Below are 16,960 nucleotides of genomic sequence, written 5' to 3'. Positions count from 1 at the left end.
GGATAAATGTTAACCCAAAATGTGTAAAGAACTCATACAACTTAATGACAAAAACACAAACAATCCAACTTAAATGGGAAGGGGGGCAAACTAAATAGATATTTTTCCAAAGAGGACATCAAATTGGCCAACAAGCACACGAGAGGATGCTCAACATCAGGGAAATGTAAGTCAAAACCACAATGAGATACCACCTCAAAAGACAAAAGACAACAGGTGTCAGGGAGGATGTAGTGAAGAGCGAACCCTGGTGCACTGTTGGTGGGAATGTAAATTGGTCCAACCACTATGGAAAACAACATGGAGGTTCCTCAAAAATTAAAAACAGGTCTACTCTACAATCCAGCAATTCCACTTCTGGGTATATACCCAAAAGAAGTGAAAACAGAATCTTGAAGAGATATATGCACTCCTCTATTTATTGCATCATCATTCACAATAGCCAAGATATGGAAACAACCTAAATGCCCATCAAGGGATGAGTGGGTAAAAAAGGTGATACACACACACACACACACACACACACACACACACACACACAATAGAATATAATTCAGCTGTGAGATAGGAAGATATCCTGCCTTTGTGACAACATGGATGGACGTGAGTACATTATGCTAAGTGAGATAAGTCAGAGAAAAGCATGCACAGTGCAATATTACTTACACTTGGAATCTAGAAAAAATAAAGTGGTGGTTGCCAGGGGAGGGAGGGTGCAGGGATAAGACTGGTGTTGTTTAAGGGTACAAACTTGCAATGAGTGGTAAATAAGACAGGTCTAATGCACAGTGTAATGAATATAGACAATATTATACTACAATCATCAAACTTGCTAAAAGACTACTTAATTATCTCAGCCATTAACAAGAAAGGGTAATTATGTAATGTGATAGAGGTGCTAAATATTGCTATACTGGCAATCATATTACAATATATAAATGTATTGAATGAACATGTACAACCTCAATTTACATAATGTTCTATGTCAAATAATTCAACAAAAAATAAAATGCTTACATGAAGAATGAAGAATAAAACTTGGTTTCTACCTTTAAAAAAAAAAGGGAAAATGGGGCACCTGGGTGGCTCAGTGGGTTAAGTGTCCAACTTCAGCTGAGGTCATGATCTCACAGTTCATGGGTTCAAGCTCCACGTCGGGCTCTGTGCTGACAGCTCAGAGCCTAGAGCCTGCTTGAGATTCTGTGCCTCCCTCTCTCTCTCTGCCTCTTCCCTGCTCACACTCTGTCTCTCTCTTTCTCAAAAATAAATAAAGCATTAAAAAAATTTAATATAAAAAATAAAAAAGGGGAAAAAACACCCTGAGTTCAAAAATTGGGAAAAAATTAGTTTATTTCAAAAGGAATTGGGTCTAAAAAGAGTCTTCAAAGAGGCTTAGCCAAGTGGTTTCCTTTGAGAAGTTTCCTGAGGGCACCCTTCAGATCGCGGTTCCGAAGGCTGTAGATGAAGGGGTTCAGCATGGGGGTGACCATGGTGTACATCACTGTGGCTACCATGTCCCTCTGGGTGGTGTGTGTGGATGCAGGGTTGAAGTAGACCCCAATAATAGTCCCATAGAAGAGAGAGATGACACAAAGGTGAGAGCTACAGGTAGAGAAAGCTTTCCACTTCCCCTGGGCTGAGGGCACCTTCCACACAGCCACAGCAATAGGTGTATAAGAGGCCGTGATACACACAAAAGACATCAGAACCACCGAACCCCCAAGGACCAGCATCAACATCTCGTTGACTTGCGCTTTGGAACAGGAAAGCTTGATCAAGGCATTAATGTCACAGAAAAAGTGTGGGATCCTATTGGTGCAAAAGGACAAGCGGGTCATCAGGATGGTATGGACCATGGAGATGAGGTTTGCTGAGGTCCAGGGCACAGTCACTAGCAAGGCACAACGAAGGACGTTCATGATCGTCATGTAGTGCAGCGGGCAGCAGATGGCCAGGTAGCGGTCATAAGCCATGACTGAGAGAAGGATGCTTTCTGCTGCCCCAAAGGCAATGAAGAAATACATCTGGGCCAGGCAAGCCTGGGGGGAGATGGTGCTGTGTCTGCACAGATAGTTCACCAGCATCTTGGGGACGGTGGTGGAGGTAAAACAGATGTCCAGAAGAGACAAGTTGCTGAGGAAGAAGTACATGGGGCTGTGGAGGTGAGGGTCCAAGAGGATGGCCAGGATGGTGAGCAGATTCCCCATGCATCCGATCAGATACAGGCTGCAGGACATACCAATGAGCACCTGCTGCTGTAGGGGCTGCTCGGAGAGGCCGAGGAGGATGAATTCGAAGACTCGTGTCTGATTCTCCATATCTGGGCAGTTCTGAGGCCAGAAACAAGGGCGTCAACAGTGAGTGGACTCTGGAGGAAGAAATGGATCATCGCCTTACTGTCCTTCCCACCCAGCCTTCAGGGTTCCTCTCACTAACCTCTCTGAGCCTGTTTCCTCATGTGCTTAAGGAACTAATAATTCTAACCTCTTAGGATCATTACAAGGATTAAATGATAAAACTGTGTACAAGGGCCTTAAATCCATACCTAACATGTAATGTGGACAGTTATTTTTATTACTGGGAATTTCCAGTGATGCTATCAAGATAAAGAGTGATATATGTTAATTAGCTTGATCGTGGTGACTATTTCACAGTTAGGCACATATCAAAGTATCAAGTTGTATACCCTAATTATATACATTTTTACCTGCCAATTATGACTCACGAAAGATAGGGGGAAGAAATAAACCAAATAAATAGCCTAAATAAAATACTTACTATTTCCAAGACTTGTTTAAAAAAATAATAAAAATAAGGGCACCTGGTCACTTGGACATCCAACTCTTGACTTCGGTTCAGGTCATGATCTCACAGCTCATGTGTTCGAGCCCTGTGTCAGGGTCTGCGCATGGAGCCTGCTTGGGATTCTTCCTCTCTTCCTCTCTCTGCCCCTCCCCAGCTCATGCTCTCTCTGTCTCTCTCAATATAAATAAATAGACTTAAAAAATTAAAATGAAAATATTTTTTTATTTCTTTTTTATTTTTTCATTCATTTTTAATATATTTTCAATTGTGAGTAAGGGCATCAATTCTGAAGGCAGACAGCCTGGGGTTAAATCTTAGCTCTGCCTCTTACCAGCTGTGTGAGTTAGGCAAGTTACTTAACTTCTCTGTGCCTTAGTTTTCTCATCTTTAAAATGAGGCTAATAATAGTACCTGCTCCACATAGTTGTGAAGATGTGGTGGGTGAATACAGAAAATGCTGAACCTCATGAATTTTAAGACCTCTTAGTGGCCGAGAGCAAGGGTTCCAACAGACCCTGTTTGAATACCATCTCTGACACTCATTGGCTGTGTTAGCCAGTGACAGACACTCCCACAGCCTCAGTTTCTTGGGAGGAGTAAATGAGACAATTCGTGTGGAGCTCTACAGAAGCTTCTTTTAAAGGCACACTCTAAAATGTTACAAAGGACACGTATCTTTTCCATCAGTCTCATTGTCAGGCTGTAAGAGCATGCGCAGATTAATTATATCTTGGTGCAGGTTATTTCCAAAGGGAGCTAATTTCATTCATTTTATGCTTCTTAGCGTCAGTGTTGGAGACAATCTTTATTTGCCCACAAATTCTGGCCCCATGTCCCAGGCACTGCTTGCGTTACCCGGACCCTGGGCAGCCCACTGACTCTGAGTCCACTTAGGCTAAGGTACACTCCAGCAACATACACGCCCAAATCTTGGTGGCTGACAGCACTGAAGGTTTATTTCCCTCTCGGGCTGCAGGCCCATCATAGGTTGCTATGGCTGTGCTTCGTGATGAATTCAGTCCAGAACTCAGGCAGAGAGACAAACCTCTGTGTCTGGGGCACTGCCAGTTATCACAGCAATGGAAAAAGTGAAGGGTAGGCTGGCTCCAAAGAGCTTTTACCAGGAAACAGCCTTCTCTCACCTCCACCCACATTTCAGTGGCCAAGCCTGGTGTTAAGGGGGTGGGGTGGCAGAAATCTCACCCTGGGAGCAACATTACACATTTGTGAACAACAATAGACTCTCCAAAGCTATCCAGTCATCTTTATCCACGGAAGGCTGAGAAAAAGAGTGAATATCTGGGTTGGCTGGTGTTTTGTTTTTGTTTTTGTTTTTGTTTTTGTTTTTGTTTTTGTTTTTTGTATCTATGGACTCCCCCATGCTGTTCACTCTGCAATCCACATACCATATGGCAAGGCATGTTCAGGGTACATCTGAGTTATGAAAATATTTATTTTGGGGTTTTGTTCTTTAAGTTTATTTATGTATTTTGAGAGGGAGAGAGCCCAGGAGGGGCAGACAGAAAGAGAACTGCAAGCAGGCTCCACTCTGTTAGCACAGAGCCCAACACGGGGCTTGAACTCTCAAACTGTGAACTCATGACCTGAAACAAAACCAAGAATCAGACAGTTAACCAACGGAGCCACCCACCCAGGCACCCCAGAAAATGTTTATATTACAGGTGGCAGGTGTCTTAGTGTGGGGGCATGGGGCGGCGGGGGTGGGGGGGCAGAGGGCGGTCTCAATTGTCTTCCATACTTACTTACACTTTTTATTCAATGGATTAAATTCATTCTGAATTTCTGACTCAGCATCCACCTCTTTTCCAATTCCTGCTTGATTATCCTGCTGTTTCCTGGACATCACTCCCAGACACCGCCCCCACCCCAGGCAATCCCGTCTCACGAGGTCTGAAATGGGATCCCCCTGCCAAAGCCGCTGAAGTTGGCCCTGGGAGGTTTTTTGCACTGTGGCATTCCATGGGGTGCACAACCTGGACAACCAAGTCAAGCACTGGGCACTGCCCGCCACTCCTGTCCTGCCTCTCACATCCCAGTGATTCTGAATTTGTGGACTTTTAAACATCATCTTAATCTCTTGGACAGAAGCAGGAGGTTCATTCCCAGCGCGAGTTCACTACAGACTCCCAGGTGGGTGATCTATCATCCCCTGGTCTCCCCATGGCCACTCTCGCCTCCCACAGCCCTGCAGCCAGTGAGCCTGTGGAAATGCAGACCTGGGTCCAATCCAACTTCACAGCTCAAGCCCAGGGATTCTCATCCTGGAGACTGCACACATTTGGGGCCAGATCATTTTTTGTGGTGGGGACCGCCTTGTGTATATTTGCAGGATATTGAGCGACACCCCTGGTCAGTAGCACCCCCTCCACTCCAGCTGCAACAAGAAGAAACATCTCAAGGCCCCTTGGGAAGGGATTGAAATTGCCCTCCATTGAGGACCGCTGAACTAGGTTGAAACCCCTGCTCTCTCCTCCCCCAGCACCTGCCCAAACTGACTAACTCTGAGCAGGACAATGATGCTTATTTGATGCAAATCCACAGTTGAGCTAACCCACTTGACATGTAGCACCCCCACTGAACCCTCCACAAGTGCATGGGGCAGGCAGCTGAGGTTCCACACCTCACTTCTGCATGGAGTTAGAATTCAGCCTGAGCTCTGGCTGAATTCTCTTGACCAGTCTCTTGACCAGCTCAAACACCCTGTCCACCCACGAGGCTATGACACCAGGCACTCTAAAGTTTTGGTGGGGAACACTGAGCAGGCAGCTCCCTGACCTTTGAGGAGAAGTTCCAGGGAGGAAGTTGAGACCTGAGACCATGCCTCTACAGCTTGTCTTCTTGACACACTTACTTGACCAGTGGCTGCTCTACCTCTGGCAGATCCCAGGACCTCTCAGCCCATGGGTGTTGTGTTTCCAGGGGGGAGGGGCCACTGCTGCCTCCACATTGTCTTCTGACTGTAGAGGAGGAGCATGTTTTCTCTGGGAGCCAAAGCAGGGGCACCACCAACAGGTTTATACCAGACTCTCTGACCTCCTGAAGCGTGATCCCCAGAGAATCTTGTTAGAGGGAATAAAATTAGCTCATCCTCCCTAGCGTGCCTCTGAGTCTAGAGAGCGTGCCTCTGTGGGAAAATAGTTGGTCCCAAGAATAGTGGCTTTTTTCAGATTCATCCCTCTTGGTTGACAGAGGAAGGTGTGGTACTCAATGTTTTCCATGATGAAACTTTTAAATATCTTATTACCAATAATGGTTATAATGTATTAAGTATTTGTTATGTGGGTAGAGCCACACTAAACATGTAATATCCCATCATTCCTGCTATAGTGAGTGCCTGTGTCTTCATGCATAGTCTCTAATTTTTCGCTTAAAGACATCGGAATGTCTGTGGTTCTGAAGGTCACTTAACATTTTTGTGCAATGGTGTGATATTTTCCAAATATTTCTTTATCTATTGATTTGCTCTTGGCTCATAAAACACAATCTCTATACCGACTCTGAATGCAGAAAATTTGGCACACACTTCTAAATTCTAAAGGTGTGAGCAGCAGCCTTGGTGTCTCTGTGAAAACAAGGGTATCGTGTGTGAAAACTGATGGTTTTGTATCTTCTTTCCCAAATTTTAATACTTTTGTTTCTTGGGGTTTTTTCTGGGTGGGGGGGAGAGGTATAGTACTGCTTTGTCTAGGACCCCCAGGATAATGTTGAAGAGAAATCCATAACTATAGAAATCCATACATTGTTCCCAAGCTAAAATGGAATGTTCTCAATGCCACACTGTGAAATATGATATTTATAGTAAGACTTTACATAGATCTCACTTCTAGATTCAGACATTTCTGTTCTACCACAAGTTTGCTGAGTTTCTTTCTGAATCATGTTTACCTTATACAAGTTACTATGAATTGCATTGACTAATTTAAAATTTTATGTGGAATGTTCCTGTAGGCACAAATTAGACAGAATAAATGATGAACTCCTGTGTCTCAAGGTTTAATAATTATAAACACTCGACCAATTGAGTTTCTTACAATCTTCCCCCTTATTTGGTTTATCATTTTATTTTAAAAAATTTTTTTTAACATTTATTTATTTTTGAGGCAGAGAGAGACAGAGCATGAACGGGGGAGGGGCAGAGAGAGAGGGAGACACAGAATCGGAAGCAGGCTCCAGGCTCTGAGCCATTAGCCCAGAGCCCGACGTGGGGCTCGAACTCACGGACTGCGAGATCGTGACCTGAGCTGAAGTCGGACGCTTAACCGACTGAGCCACCCAGGCACCCCTGGTTTATCATTTTAAAGAAAATCCCACAGAGTACACAAATGTACCCCTATGTATTACCCATGTTCGTGTTAGTATAGATTACTAACATATAGTGATATATCTCTATCTATCTATCTATCTATTTATCTATTCATCCATCCACCATCTGTCTATGCCATGCCATTAGCACACCTAACAAATAAATAAAAATGCCTTAATGTTTCCTGATATACAATCCATACTCAAATATTGTGATTTTTTTCAAGCTTTTTCTAATAAAAATCCAAACATGGTATACACATTAGTTGAGTTACGTCATTAAGACTCTTTTATTTTTTTATATGAGATTCAAATTTTAATTGTGTTTTTAATTAATATGAAATTTATTGTCAAATTGGTTTCCATACACCACCCAGTGCTCCTCCCAACAGGTGCCCTCCTCAATGCCCATCCCCCACTTTCCCCTCCCTCCCACCCCCCGTCAACTCTCAGTTTATTCTCAGTTAAGACTCTTTTATTTTATCTATTTATATTTTATTTTATCATATCTAATAATATGACATTTGCCTTTCTGTCATTTTTTTTTTCAAAACTAGATTATTTGCCTTGTAGAATGTCCTACACGATATATTTTGCTCATTGTTTCATCCTGGTGTTATTTTACATGTACCCCAACAAAATTTAGAAGTAAGGGAAAGAAAGGGAGACAACACTACCAAGAGGGCTTTCAGGAGACCCCCTTTTCTGCAGCCAAGCTGGGGAATTGTTATGAGGTCACATATCAAGACAATCTTTCCCAAGACTGAAGACAGAGGAAAGGGACATCTCAGCAGACCTGTGGCTTCTCACATATCCAATGATACCAATACGCATAGCACGTAGTAGAGGACCAAGAGCCAGAACCCATCAGGAAGGCACAGTCATAGTGAGAAGATCTGGTATCACGCCAGTTGCTGTGAAAACAAACACAAGGATCAGCCCAGTCCCCTAACCACAGTGCTGGGCAAGCCACACTCAGCCATGCCCAGCTGGGCTCACCAACAAGATCCCAGAAGAGAATAAGGCTACTGGCAAAGGTCTTTCCTTGGGGATATGTGACTAATCCTAAAAGTAAAATATCCTAACCATATATTACAGCACTGTGTTTACATGAAGAAAATATTTACATCGGGAGCTTTATCATTATCTGTTGTGTGGGGCCATCCTGGGCACTGTAGGACATTGAGTGGCATGGCTGGTCTCTACCCACTCTCCATTGTGACAACCAAAAATATTGCAGTGCCAGATGTCTCTAGGAAGAAACCACCACCTTTTGAGCACCACTGTTTTATAATAATCATCTGTTTTATAATAATAATCTTGATTATAAATGAAACAAATGAGGCCAAACCAGACAAATGACTTAACATCCCTGGATCTCTGAGATTAAGTTTGAGAACATGATGCATTTGAATGTCTGGTGTATAACAGGTGACAAGTCTGTCAAATGATCCCATACTCTCTTTCCTAAACATTTCTTGAAATGCTTATAACACTCACTCACTCATTCATTCCAATATAGTTCATTGTGCACCTGCTGTGTACCAAGCCCTGTACTGGAAACTGGAGACACACCCATGTGTTGGAAGCCTGATCCGCCCTAAAGTAGCAGCCTGTCTGATGGGCGAGACATACATAGGCAAAGGAAGATCATAATTAACACAGCTACAAAACTCTACATAGGGTATGACTGGGATATTAAGGGAGTTAGATTAATTCACGCTGGGCACAGGATGGGTTCTTCTATGAAGCTTGACACGAGCCAGTGAAAGATGTTCCAGATAGATGACATGGCAGGAACAAAAGCATAAAGATAAGATACAAGACAATATCCAAAAAGATGAGTCATTTACCACATAGCTGTGGCAAGGGGGTGGAGAGCCCTTGGGAGTGTAGGAGATGCGGGTATAAAGATGAATTGGCACCCACTATGTGGGAATTGAAAGGTGCCATCTGAAGATTCTAGGTTATCCATGTGGCACTGAGGAATCGGGTGTTTCCAAAAAGTATATCAAGGGCGTGTTTTAGGAAGATGGCCCCTTGAACTTGACTAGAGCATGGGTGGATGAAGGTAAAACTAAGTACAGGATATACAGCAATTGTCCTGACCTGAGCTGAGGCAGAAGCAGTGGAGGTGAAAGAGAGCAGATGTACTCAAGAAGGTCCAGGAGGCTTAGCGTGTGGTTCTGGTCAAGTGTGTAGACACGAAAAAAGTCCAAAAACAGATGATGACCAGAATGTGAGGTCATTGAATCATACGTGGAGGGGTTAGGACTGGATCCCCTGGGCAGTGATTCCTTGGGTGTGTTCTATAGGACACTAGAAGCTCCAGATATATCCTTATGAGCTGTGCCTCTCAATAAGCTTGGTACATCATACACTGTCTACTCCCTCCTTAGAGTGTACAATTCTCTTCAATGTATTAAAGGCACTGAGACTTCCTACAATAAAGAACTTCCTATTTAATGTTATTTAATTATGGTTTTTACACACACACACACACACACACACACACACACACATCTGCAGCTAACAAAATAGCAATAAGCATGACAACTGAAAACATGACAGGAAGTTTGCTTCAGGCCAAAATCAGACCCTTGAGGCAATTTGAGAATCTGTGGGAAGACGTCTTCAAGATTCAATGGGACAGACAAGCTCAGGTGTTCTGAGTCCAACAGAGACACTCACATGAAGGTAGGGACTGAGCCATCTTGCCACTTGTGAATGCCCTTTGGGTATTGTTTCCTGAGGCCAATCCAGTATCCATTATTTTCCTTTGGACTCAGGAATTTCTGCATGAGAAGAAGGCAAAGTAAGTCAGGAAAGACTACATCCAGAGTTGAGAATGGCAGTGGAAGCCGTCCATGAAAGGGACTAAGACCTAGGGGACCCCATGGGCAAGGATGTCCTCCAATGTCACCATTGAACACATTGGCTTAAAGCTCTAGGTAGATGACCATTTCCACTATTATTATGACCTGTGTAATTAGCAAATTATGGACACTTACGGTCCTCAGGCTTTTCATTTGTAAAATGGGGATAAAAATGGCAGGTGCCTTCCAGGATTTTCTGAAACTTCAATGAGGGAAGAAGAGCCCAGTATGGCTCCTAGATGAGCACTGCCTGGTTAAAGGGTAGATAGGATTATTCAAGGGCATGGTTAACAGGGTGAGGAATCTGGACACTACTCCATAGAAAATGTTCTGGCAATCAGTTGGATTCCACTGACAAACATTGAGTCCGCTGAACCATACTGAGTGTGTCCAATCTGGTTCCAGGCAGTATGGACTCAAGAATGAGTCAGAACCACCCCTAGCCGGGAAGTTCTCCATGTGCAAGGAGATGAACCAGGGATCTGGCAGCATAGTCCAGTATTAAGGAAGAGGGGGTGGGAAGGATGTTGAAGGACAAAGTTTGATCTGATGAAGAACAGGTAGGAGCTGTCCAGGTAGATAGAAGGAAGCATTCCAGACAGAAGGGCCACCATGAAGAATCATTCAGAAGCAGGACTGAATACTGGGCAACGCTGCATGCTGAAACAGCGGAAGGACATTATGAAGGACAGAATGCAGGATTTGCACTGGATTCTACAGGGAACAAGGACATGAGATTGCAATGACTTGACGGGTCTCCAGAGCACCCCTCCCTGCTTCTCACCTGCTCTGCTTGGCTGTTGATGATGACCAGGTGAGCACCCTTCTCTGCACAGTGATCCTTGGCTTTGAACCAGCTCAGTTCTTGTGTGGAAAATTGATAGCAGGAGCCCTGAAATGCCGTCCAGTTTTCACGGCAGGGCTCGCAGGAGGATTCTGGAGAAGGGGAGGGACATCAGCTCTGTTGAGGCTACAGGCTGCACTGGCCTCCAGAGGTGAAATGATCCAAACCTGTTCATCCGTGCCTCTTTGCCAAAATGAGCACAGTAGCTTCCCATGTGTTCATGCAAGAGCCGGGCCTTACCAGATGGCAGAGTGATACATGCAAGGGACCTCACACTTTATGTTGGCATCCACCTTGACAGAGGATCGATTAAAACAACCCAACACCCGCTCGCGTGTTATAAGAACCACTACCATCAGCAGGGCTGAACACAACAGCAGTCCTCTTCCAACTCCCAGTTCCCACCACCCAGGCCACCCTGCCTCCTTACCGTTGCCTGCCCGCACAGCTTCCGTTTGCCGGAACACCTCTCCCCACACGATGTCCCGCTCGTGCCCAGCATCTGCCAGACCCTGCACAACTAAGAGGCCCACAGAGAAAGGCGGATCAAGACCTGGTGGTGCGTGTGGGAAGGAAGCCCTCCGTTTCGTTCAGCACTCACATTGGATGTCCATTTGCTTGAGGTCTTCCTGCATCTTGTTGGAGAACAGCAGTACTAGGAGAGACACGTGCTGATGTGCTCTAGACCTTTCAGCACCCGGTTCTTTTCCCACTCCCCAAACTGCAGGCTAAGACGAGGAGGGCAGGTCCCCTCTAAAATCATGAAGTCCAGCGATGCAGTCCAGCCACCCCCTTACTGACCCATCTCTGCCCCAGCCCTGTAGGGCCTGCTTCTCAAGACTCGGTCCATGTGATCACCCATTTCCCACTGGCTCACCACCTTACCCTCAGCCAGGACCACACCTAGGATGAGGTCGAACAGAAGCAGCACCAGAGTCATTGCCAGGCAGAAAAACTTCCAGGGGTCACCCTGGGGCAGCCTTTGGTCCCTCTGTGCTGTGGGGAATGCGGCAAGTATGAGGCGGCGCACATGGTCTGCCAGGATCATGCCAGGAATGTGGAGGGATGAGGGATGGGCCTGAATCATGGCCTGGAGTGGAAAGCAAGGAGCAGTCGCTGGTACTGAGGGCACCTACTCCTGCCCTGGGCCTCTTGACTCACCCGGTTTCCCCTGGATGGGCGGATATTTTCTTTCCATGGTGTGAGGTCCTGTGCCTGTGTTCACCTGTGGCTGCAGCTCCTCCTGGTCTAGCTGCCCACAGCCCTTCTGGTCATTGTTGAAGACACGCCCATCCTATACTAGGAAATGCCACCCCCCGTGTAAACCATCAGATGTTTCCTTCCTGGCTCAGTGAGGCCCCCAAGGTCTCTAGATGGCTTATCACCAATTCACGCCACCGGGAGATGGCATTAGCATCTTGGAAAAGGTGTTCTGTCCCAAGTATTCTCTGCAGCTGTGATTTCTCTCTCGGTTCGGGGGACAGTAGCCGCCCCAGAAATCTGCTTCGAAGTTTGTGGTGCATTTGCACCTTTAGGCTTCTGGTTCCATTTGTTTCAAAAAATCCCCCATTTTCCCAGAGATAAAATTGTAGTAATTTCTCAGAGCACGTGGCCACTCCTTTCCCCACACGTTGGCTTTGTGACGTTACATCTTAAATGGAGAATGCGACGGGGTAAGAAGAGGCAAGCTCATGTCGATGGAGAGGCTTCTATTTACCAAACCCACTGTTAGGAAACGTTCGTACATCGTGCCATTTCACATGTCTTTTTCTCTCTGAGTGCCATTATGATTTTTCTCCTTTTCTTTGGTTTTCAGCAGGTTGCCTAGAGTGTGTGTGTGTGTGTGTGTGTGTGTCTCCATATGCTGTTTGGAATTCACCCAGCTAGGATTTTCTGAGTTCCTTCAATCTGTGCTTTGTTTATCTTTCATGATTTTTATAAAGTTTTCAGAGCCCCACACCTCCTACTCATTTACTCTGATGACATGTAATACACTCCCCTAACCTATCAACCTCAGTTTCCCTATTTATAAAATGGGAGTAAGTATCCCCCACCGATCAGGGATGTTCCCTGCTTAGAGATCACGGTATCTGGTGATTCACAAGCCTCCCATACATACAGCTACGGGTATTTTGAGAGGCACAGTAATACTCCTAGACTTGGCCAAGCAGGACGCCTACCTGGGTCCTGAACAACAGGGGGCCCTCAGTTTCAAAAGCATTCCTCGAGGGAAGTCCTCCTCTGCTATCCAGGGTCAGACAAGACTGTCAGTGGCTTCCAGAAAGAGCACTCCAGCCCCCCAGGACCACAGTGAGTTCAAGTGGGTCTTGGCCATAGGAAAGAATTGTCTCAAACTTTTCACTCCCCTCTGGTGCCTGTCACCTTCCAGGGACAACCCTGGTCCCCATGTCTATTTTGGGGGGCACTCTTAAACCTCAAACACCGCAAAAACACTACATCCATGAGTTTTATTACAGGATGTTCAACTCCAGACTTGACAACTGCACTCTGGCCAGTGGGAGTGGCTCGGTCCATAAACTCCATACCAGGCATCTATTGAGTCTCTACCAAGTGCCAGCAGCTGGACGGAGACCAGTAATGTAGAGAATGGGACACTGTGTGGTTGGGTTACATCCACATGCTGGGAGAGCTTGGGGGAGATACGCTACGGGCCTGAAAGCTGGACAATGGGGTTTGGAATGGATCCTGCAAAGGACAGGACATGCCCCTGCACTGTCTTGGAGAAGGGCCCTAAGGCCCACCTGTCCCCACCTGTTATGTTTGACCACTGGTAGTGACTAGGTGAGCACCCTCCTGTGCAAGGGAGACTTGCCTGATTCCAGAAAAGTTGTCTGAGGAGAAGTGGTAGCAGGAGCCCCCAAACATGGGCCAGGCATTTGTCTGGGCTCACAGGTGGATTCTGGAGAAAGGGCAGGTTCCCCTAAGGGCTGAATATTGGACATGTCTCCTTCAATTCTACCACCCTCATTTTGCATCTCTAGGCTAAAATGAGATGGGAGCATTTTCAATTTCTTGAACATACCAGACTCTCACCCCAGGTCCCATCACATCCTTCATGCCTCCCTCCCATCTGCCTCAACTAATTGGTCTCAGATCACCTGCCACCTCCTCCAGGAAGCCTTTCGTGATTACTCCATCCCTGGCTGGGTCTGGTGCCTCTCTGACTCCTCCCTTCCCCGGAGATCCCCTATCATACAGTGTTGTCCTTACCTGGTTACGGGTCGCTGTCTCCTGTGACACTGTGACATCATGAGGGCAGGGACAGTGCCTCACTGGTTCCATGCTGTGTTCCCAACATCAAAAATGATTCCTGCACATAGTAAATGTTCAATAAAAATGCATTAAAGAAAACAGTGAAGGAAGGCATGCAGTGAGTGCTGTGAGACCCCACAGTGCAGGCGGCAAAGGAGGGACGTGCCATCTGAGCTGAACTCTGAAGGATGAAAAGTCTCCCGCACACGGTGCCAGGGACGGAACGGCAGGCAGAGGAACCAGCAGAGCCAAGGCATGGAGAAGTGTCCAGAATGGGCTCAGAGGAGGCTGGGGAGTCAGACTGGAGCCAAAATGTGAAGGGACTTGGAGGCACCGCAGGACCGCCCCTCTAGGGCCCAGGAGGAGAGAGTGGGCTGGAAGGAGGTGCCAGCCTGGACTGAGGTCCAGCCAACACTCTCCTCTAAGCTCTATCCCACTGGGACAGCAGAAGAGCCAGAATGTGGGGGGAATCTGGGGGATTTTCTGGCACAACTCAAATCGGGAAAGGCATCAGAGAAACACACGGTCAACCAAGAAGTGAGCTCAGGACGAAGGAGAAATCTCTTTTATTGCTGCTTCTGGATGGCCAGAGAGGTCAGGATACCAGGCTAACATCGCACACGGGAGTCAATACCAAGCCCCAGGAGGAGTGGAGACCAAGGTCTCAGTTCAGCTGCAGCTTGCAGCCCTGCCTGGAGAGGGCGCTGTGGCCCCGGACAAGTGGTTTGGCCTCTCTGGGCCTCACCTGCTCTTCTGTGAAATGGGGCTGAATGAGGAAAACAGACACCATGTGTGCAGAGCTTGGCACCCACTAGGTGCTTGGTCGACACGAGCTCCTCTCCCCGCTCAGCGCCCATTTCAAATGTTTTCTTGAACGATGGGCACCCTGCTTTCGTTTGTCTCACAGGTATTTCCTGCGCACCTGCTGTGTGCCCGGCAGTGAGTGTGTGGCCACCGGAGATAAACGGCCAATAACCAAAGTCGCTTTGAGCCACAGCCTTGCAGCTCTGCTCAGCTGTTCTCCCAGACAGGCCCGTGCATTTCTGGGTCTCGCCACCGGGTCTGACCAGGGGTGACCGAGGAGCATTGTTCAAGTGGCTCTGTCCCCCAGACGACCATCAGCCCTTGCTGGTGCCAGAGCCTTTGCTCACAGCTGCAGACGGAGAGGTGGCTCAGACCCAGCCTGTCCCCAAGAGTAGAGCCCTGCACCTGCTTCCCTCCACCGCACCGCGCCCCTGTGTCTTCCACCTGAGCCCAGACACAAGTACAGGACGGCGCCCTCTAGTGTTGGTGGTGAGTTCACTGTCAGTGGCTTTCCTTCCTGGCTCTTTGTACCTGGATGGCTCTCAGGGAGGTCTGGGGGCTGTGGCGTCCTGGGAGTCGGTTGTATCCTCACGGCATTTATCTCCCAGATTTGAATGACCTCAGCGCTCGCTTGTCTCCCCCTCCTGTCCAGTTGCTCTTAGAGGTGGAGCTCGGGTCCAGTCACTTTCCATCTGTAGCACAAACCAAGGACACCGTGAGTGTTTATAGGACAAAACTCCCACTGCGGATTGCCCAGTTAAGTCAAGCTGAAGAAGTCTTCAAATCCTTGGTCATCGTCTTGCTTAAGAAGTCCCCCCTCATCCCCTCACGGTGCAGGGGGGAGGAAGCCTCATGCTTGATCTGCTCTTTGATAACTGGGTAAAGTCGGAACAAGGCACACCCGCTGCTTAGTTTGATAAGCATGTCCGGCCTCGGTACCCAAAGACTGTGCACGAGGTAACTCTTATCTCCAGCTCAGAGGAAGTCCAGCCCCAGCCAGCATGTGTCCAACAGCTGTGTATGCAATGCCTGAGCCCTTCGCCAGGGAGCCCACCATGACTGACATACCTGCTCCTGTGAACATTACAGTAGAAGGGCGAGGGTGGATGATGGATAACTGAATGTAGACGAGAGGGTGAGGAGTTTGAGGGAAGGAAGGCGGTTGGCTGTAGGAGCCCAAAAACCAATCCACAGAGAGTAGGGAGGGTACAGGTGGGCATAGGGGGGAGGGTTCATGGATAAAGTGACATTTCAGCTGCGACATTTGTTCCAGGGGCAGAGTGAGAGGAAAGGGTACACCAGGCCAAAGGAGCAGCATGTCCAAAGGACCTGAGGCAAAAAGATGATTGTCCATCCAAGGAACAGAGTAAGACCAACATGACAGAGTCTTGGGCATCAAGAGGGGTGAGTGGCTCAAAATGGCCTAAAATAGCAGGTGGGGATCAGATTACAGAGTGCGTTACCCCATAACCCCAACAAGGCAGTAGATGACACACAGTTTACAAGAGGGAGACTGGCTGTGATGTCAGTGAATTTCAGATAAATTGGGGAATAGCCATTCACACCTCAGGGGGACCTTGCAGCACACGGACTTCCCATAGGGTTGTAGTGAGAAGCTAGTTTGTTCTCTCAGCCAGTTTTATTGAACACCTATTAGGTGCCCGGCTGGGGGGACACAATGCTAAGCAAGTTCAGATTGGTCCTGCCCTCTCAGGGCTGCCAGTGTAGTGGGGAAGGAGGGGCGGTGTTGGCCAGGTAATACCCATAACTGCAGTGAGCCTGCTGCAGAAGTAGAATTGTCAGCCACCCTCGGAGCTCTGGACACCCCCACCCGCATAGTCAGCAGCGCTGAGCGATCACAGCGGCCACGATCGGCAGCAGGTGCTTTGCACACTTGGGTTCTGCTGCCCGGAGCCCCAGTGTGCATGTTGTAGCATTCAGCTGTTTGCAGCTCTGGGAATCCTGTGGGGAAGAGAATGTCACCTCAGTTGCCACTTCTGTCTCTTGATGTTAATCAAATGGCCAGGTTTGGGCT

General features: G+C 47.3%; 2 protein-coding genes across 2 annotated transcripts; both read right to left on the bottom strand.

Moving 5' to 3' along the window:
- Positions 1 to 1,382: 1,382 nt before the first annotated feature.
- Positions 1,383 to 2,318, bottom strand: LOC121011295 (olfactory receptor 24-like). Its single transcript, XM_040445566.1, has one exon. The coding sequence runs from the start codon at positions 2,316 to 2,318 to the stop codon at positions 1,383 to 1,385; it is 936 nt and encodes a 311-aa protein (XP_040301500.1).
- Positions 2,319 to 7,560: 5,242 nt separating this feature from the next.
- On the bottom strand, positions 7,561 to 12,097 carry LOC121010938 (C-type lectin domain family 4 member G-like). The gene is made up of 7 exons (XM_040444787.1): positions 12,010 to 12,097; positions 11,734 to 11,844; positions 11,450 to 11,503; positions 11,279 to 11,368; positions 10,789 to 10,940; positions 9,820 to 9,923; positions 7,561 to 8,042 (listed from the first exon to the last, which is right to left on the bottom strand). Exons 1-7 carry the CDS (start codon positions 12,044 to 12,046, stop codon positions 7,916 to 7,918), a joined length of 675 nt encoding a protein of 224 aa, XP_040300721.1. The 5' UTR covers positions 12,047 to 12,097; the 3' UTR covers positions 7,561 to 7,915.
- Between the last annotated feature and the right edge of the window lie 4,863 nt (positions 12,098 to 16,960).

Source organism: Herpailurus yagouaroundi, unplaced genomic scaffold (assembly GCF_014898765.1).
Source record: "Herpailurus yagouaroundi ecotype Mexico unplaced genomic scaffold, PumYag 193, whole genome shotgun sequence".
NCBI classification, from domain to species: Eukaryota; Metazoa; Chordata; class Mammalia; order Carnivora; family Felidae; genus Herpailurus; species Herpailurus yagouaroundi.
Note: the sequence above shows the minus strand (reverse complement) of the source record. Positions and strands in the feature narration are given on the sequence as shown.